Genomic DNA, 5,714 nt, shown 5'->3' with positions numbered 1-5,714 from the left:
TCAATCCCCCGACCGTCCAAGTGGTTGGGTACCATTCCTTCCTCCCCGTTCCATCCCAAATTCTTATCCTGACCCCTTCCCAGTACTATATAGTCGTAATGGCTTGGCGCTTTCCCCCTCATAGTTCCCTTCCCTTCCCTACCACAGACGAGGTCATTCATCAACAAAGACAAAAGTCATGCTTACAACTTCGTCTGTGCAACATGGACGGTATTGCAGATCTGTGCAACTTTATAGAGCAATGGGATGATAAGCACTTAACCACATAATGTGATTAAAGTACTTTTACAAGGGCAAATTACAGTACTAAGCAGCTTACGTACATAATTTCGTATGTTCCACACTGTCAGGACAGGATCACTAGACCACTGAAGGTGAGTGAAGTAATTTTACCAGCTCAAGTTACGATGGCATCGCATATGTTGCAGAAATGTTGCATTACATAGTAAATGTTGAGTACAGGTCCAGTTGAGTGGTAGAGAAGCCTCGAGTGAGTCCCAACATCAAATCAGAGATGTTAGCTATATAGCCAGGCCTGTGGTAGGGCTTGATTGGCTTGTAAGTGATAGCCTGACTTGTAGGAGGCTTGGCCAACCTGCAGATGATAGCCTGACTTGTAGGAGGCTTGGCCAACCTGCAGATGATAGCCTGACTTGTAGGAGGCTTGGCCAACCTGCAGGTGATAGCCTGACTTGTAGGAGGCTTGGCCAACCTGCAGGTGATAGCCTGACTTGTAGGAGGCTTGGCCAACCTGCAGATGATAGCCTGACTTGTAGGAGGCTTGGCCAACCTGCAGGTGATAGCCTGACTTGTAGGAGGCTTGGCCAACCTGCAGGTGATAGCCTGACTTGTAGGAGGCTTGGCCAACCTGCGGATGATAGCCTGACTTGTAGGAGGCTTGGCCAACCTGCAGATGATAGCCTGACTTGTAGGAGGCTTGGCCAACCTGCAGATGATAGCCTGACTTGTAGGAGGCTTGGCCAACCTGCAGGTGATAGCCTGACTTGTAGGAGGCTTGGCCAACCTGCAGGTGATAGCCTGACTTGTAAGAAGCTTGGCCAACCTGCAAATGATAACCTGGCTTGTAGGAGGCTTGGCCAACCTGCAGATGATAGCCTGACTTGTAGGAGGCTTGGCCAACCTGCAAATGATAACCTGGCCTGTGGCAGAGCCTCACCAACAAACCAACTACGCCTCCTGCAGTTTAGACTCGTCATTTTGCACACTAAAATTTGTCACAGTATCACCCGGACAGGCGGTGTTATTTGGACCGCGTGGAGAGATCCCAGAGGACCTGCGGCTAATGACAGCGGAGACGCTGGGTGGTGCACAATCGTATCATTAATCAAATTCACATGAATAAAGCGATTAGGGACCTAATTTCACACTCGCTCTCAGATCATATACTTAAAACCTGCGCGCAGTTTTGTGACGCAGCAGATTAGAGCTGAACGCTCCTGCGAAGATTCGAAGATTAGGGCAAAAGTAACTCCAGAAGGTCAATTGATCCATACTAGGCAGCTCCTGTTGATACTTAATCTCACTCCTATTGAGAGTGTAAGAAAAGTCTCTTCTTACAGAGTAATGTTACTCCGTGTATAACCGGTCACAGAATGAGGATCAATGTGTTTATTAATCTGGAAGGAGATTAATTTGCACATTTGATGAATTTATAGAGACAGTCTGACTACTTTGATCTGTAATAATCTGTTGCTGTTTGAATGCCTTCGTCAAATATAATATCACGTTAAAATTGATTAATAATGAAGTGTTTTCCACCGGTCAGCGTCTAACTTCACACTGGACCACGTGAAATTGTAGACCTCCACCTCACTACCCATACCTCACTACGGACACCTCACTACGGACACCTCACTACGGACACCTCACTACGGACACCTCACTACGGACACCTCACTACCCATACCTCACTATCCATACCTCACTACCCATACCTCACTACCCATACCTCACTACCCATACCTCACTACCCATACCTCACTACCCATACCTCACTACCCATACCTCACTATCCATACCTCACTACCCATACCTCACTACCCATACCTCACTACCCATACCTCACTACCCATACCTCACTATCCATACCTCACTATCCATACCTCACTACCCATACCTCACTATCCATACCTCACTATCCATACCTCACTATCCATACCTCACTACCCATACCTCACTATCCATACCTCACTACCCATACCTCACTATCCATACCTCACTACCCATACCTCACTATCCATACCTCACTACCCATACCTCACTACCCATACCTCACTACCCATACCTCACTATCCATACCTCACTACCCATACCTCACTATCCATACCTCACTATCCATACCTCACTATCCATACCTCACTATCCATACCTCATTACCTATACCTCACTACGGACACCTCACTACCCATACCTCACTACCCATACCTCACTACCTATACCTTACTACGGACACCTCACTACCCATACCTCACTACCAATACCTCACTATACATACCTCACTACCCATACCTCACTATCCATACCTCACTATCCATACCTCACTATCCATACCTCACTATCCATACCTCACTATCCATACCTCATTACCTATACCTCACTACGGACACCTCACTACCCATACCTCACTACCTATACCTCACTACGGACACCTCACTACCCATACCTCACTACCTATACCTCACTACGGACACCTCACTACCCATACCTCACTACCTATACCTCACTACGGACACCTCACTATCCATACCTCACTACCCATACCTCACTATCCATACCTCACTACCCATACCTCACTGAACATACCTCACTATCCATACCTCACTATCCATACCTCATTACCTATACCTCACTACGGACACCTCACTACCCATACCTCACTACCTATACCTCACTACGGACACCTCACTACCCATACCTCACTACCTATACCTCACTACGGACACCTCACTACCCATACCTCACTACCTATACCTCACTACGGACACCTCACTATCCATACCTCACTACCCATACCTCACTATCCATACCTCACTACCCATACCTCACTGAACATACCTCACTATCCATACCTCACTATCCATACCTCACTACCTATACCTCACTACGGACACCTCACTATCCGTACCTCACTACCCATACCTCACTATCCATACCTCACTACCCATACCTCACTGAACATACCTCACTGCTATACCTCACTGAACATACCTCACTGCTATACCTCACTGAACATACCTCACTGCTCTAACTCTCTCTAGCACCTGACTCTCATGTGCTCAAGTGGCAGCCTTGGAAATGGGAATTTCCATTGGGTAGCAGTTAGTTGCCTTGGGATTCTTCCCTTTTAAGACAAGCCCAGTAGCGCAGTTGGTAGGGGTTCGAGGCTCCTAGTACCCTCATTTACACGCACCAGATGGGTAAGACTCCCAAGAGGCCATAGTCCTTTGAAACTAGATTTAACTACCCTTTAAGGATCAACTATAGTGTTTATAGTGATTTGGGACAAGAATAGTTTAAAAGTCAAAGTATGAACAAATCCACAAGGGCCGTCATGAGGGTTCGAACCTACGTCCGAGAGGATCCCAGACGCGCCTTAATCGACTGTGCTACAACATGGTTAAAACAATTTTGTTAATTTGATGTATCAGGCTATTGTGATTTTCCTAGTAAAAAGTTCATTGGTCAACGACACAGCCTGTATAAAGTTTTGAACTTTTATTTTTCTACCACAGACGTGGCCCTACCAGTATGCAACAGTTGCCAGCCTGTATATATATATAGTTTCGTCTGTCCTACATAGACATGTTGGGGGTAAAATTGGTCGTGGATTGTTGCAAGTTGTTGATCAAGAGAATTCGATTCCACTTCGTCGTTTCTCCAAGATCCGATCCCCTTCTTAATTAAGCCTCGTTTGCCACTATAATTCTCTAACTATTGTGATTACTGTGTATGTCAAAGTATGCATCTAGAGGTTCCATAATTCAGGGCATAGTTCTCGCTCTCTGCGTCTCGGTAACTCGTTAAAGGACGACCAAACTACTGGAAAGTCTTTAGCAGTTTAATATTTCATCTCCTGGAAGGTAAAGAAGTCGACGCTTCTTGGAAAAGTCCATCAGCTTCCAGCGGAAGTCAAATTTGTAAGACGCCTCGTCGAACTGGGGTCATGAAATGTGAAACCTTTCTAGCTAGTCACCCCAGACACACACACACACACACATTCAGTCATTCCAGAAGTGATCTAAAAAAAAATGGCTGCTAGAGTTTAACCCAGCCAAATGCAAAGTTATAAGGATCGCAGCAGGAGTGCGAAGAGTAGAACAACACTATAGGATGAAGGGAAGATAGATTCTTCAGTCAGAAAAGGAGGAAGGTCTCGTAGGGAACATTTACCTAGCATAAAAAATGAAGATATCTGCGAACTGTTACTTTTCTAATTAGTCTGGATTTATATCCTAAAAATGCAACCTATTGCTTGACACAACAGGCTGCTCCATCATGAGGTCGGGCTGAAGGCGTTCACTAGAGCACACACGGATCTAATATATGTAGTCACGAGTCAATACATTATCCACCTTACGGCTGGAAAGCCGGGATTCAAGAGCTGAAGCACAACCGAACAAGCACAAACAAGAGAACACGCACACACAGTCTTGAGGTAATCTTGAGATGATTTCGGGGCTTAGTTTCCCCGCGGCCCGGTCCTCGACCAGGCCTCCACCCCAAGGAAGCAGCCCGTAGCAGCTGTCTAGCTCCCGGGTACCTATTTACTGCTAGGTAACAGGGGCATCAGGGTGAAAGAAACATTTTGCTCATTTGTCTCCGCCTCCACCGGGGATCGAACCCAGAACCTCAGGACTACGAATCCGAAGCGCTGTCCACCCAGATGTCAGGCGCTGGGTGGACAGACTGGGACAAACATATAGACTCGGCATGATAGAGCCCAGTAGGCTCAGGAATCTGTACACCAGTTGATTGACAGTTGAGAGGCGGGACCAAAGAGCCAAAGCTCAACCCCCGCAAGCACAACTAGGCGAGTACACACAACATCACAACAACCGCTCTCTAGTTACTAGAGGATAATAAAAGAGGCGATGATTATTAAATTGAATATATAATTGAACATAATAACAAGAGAGGAACACAGAGGCTAGTGAAGGATAGTCCAGGCTTGTAGCAAGTTAATAACAGAGTGGATAGTTGCAACGATTACCGGAAGAGCTGAAGCCTCACCCCCACCCCCAATCCCCCCATCTATCCTACCGTCACTTCGCAACTCCATTCCTCCCTATCCCCCCCATATTCCCATCTCGCACCTATCCCCACCATCCCGAAGGAGGGCAGTGACCGGCGGTCCCATGGTTCAGGGTCGATGGCCTGTGGGCGCCGGAGTCATTCTTCAGGGCTTACGGGGTTGTGGATATCCAGTGAGCGTCCTTTTTGGCGAGATGATCACACGAGATCTGCCGACCATGGGGTTTCCTGTTTGTTGCAGAGGAGTGATGTATGTTTTTTCAGTGTAGTGTTGGTGGCCTGACCTGCAGGTCCGATTTAAATGTTGAAAAGTGACGGACTTGGTGTTTATAAGGGTTAAAATACAGCTGGAGGGGATGACAATGGTTTGACTGTTTGCAATGAAATGATTGATATGTGGACAAGGAGCTGGGATATGAGGACAAGGACCTGGGGTATGAGGA

At 46.7% G+C, this 5,714-nt stretch overlaps 1 protein-coding gene across 1 annotated transcript; it reads right to left on the bottom strand.

Annotated features, from left to right (window-relative positions):
• Nucleotides 1-438: 438 nt before the first annotated feature.
• Nucleotides 439-5,377, bottom strand: LOC123748951 (transcriptional regulatory protein AlgP-like). The gene is made up of 2 exons (XM_069336235.1): nt 5,334-5,377; nt 439-1,141 (listed from the first exon to the last, which is right to left on the bottom strand). The coding sequence occupies exons 1-2, from the start codon at nt 5,375-5,377 to the stop codon at nt 439-441; spliced, it is 747 nt and encodes a 248-aa protein (XP_069192336.1).
• Nucleotides 5,378-5,714: the final 337 nt, after the last annotated feature.

This window comes from Procambarus clarkii, chromosome 4 (genome assembly GCF_040958095.1).
Source record: "Procambarus clarkii isolate CNS0578487 chromosome 4, FALCON_Pclarkii_2.0, whole genome shotgun sequence".
Taxonomy (NCBI): domain Eukaryota; kingdom Metazoa; phylum Arthropoda; class Malacostraca; order Decapoda; family Cambaridae; genus Procambarus; species Procambarus clarkii.
This window is presented reverse-complemented; position numbering and strand designations above follow the sequence as displayed.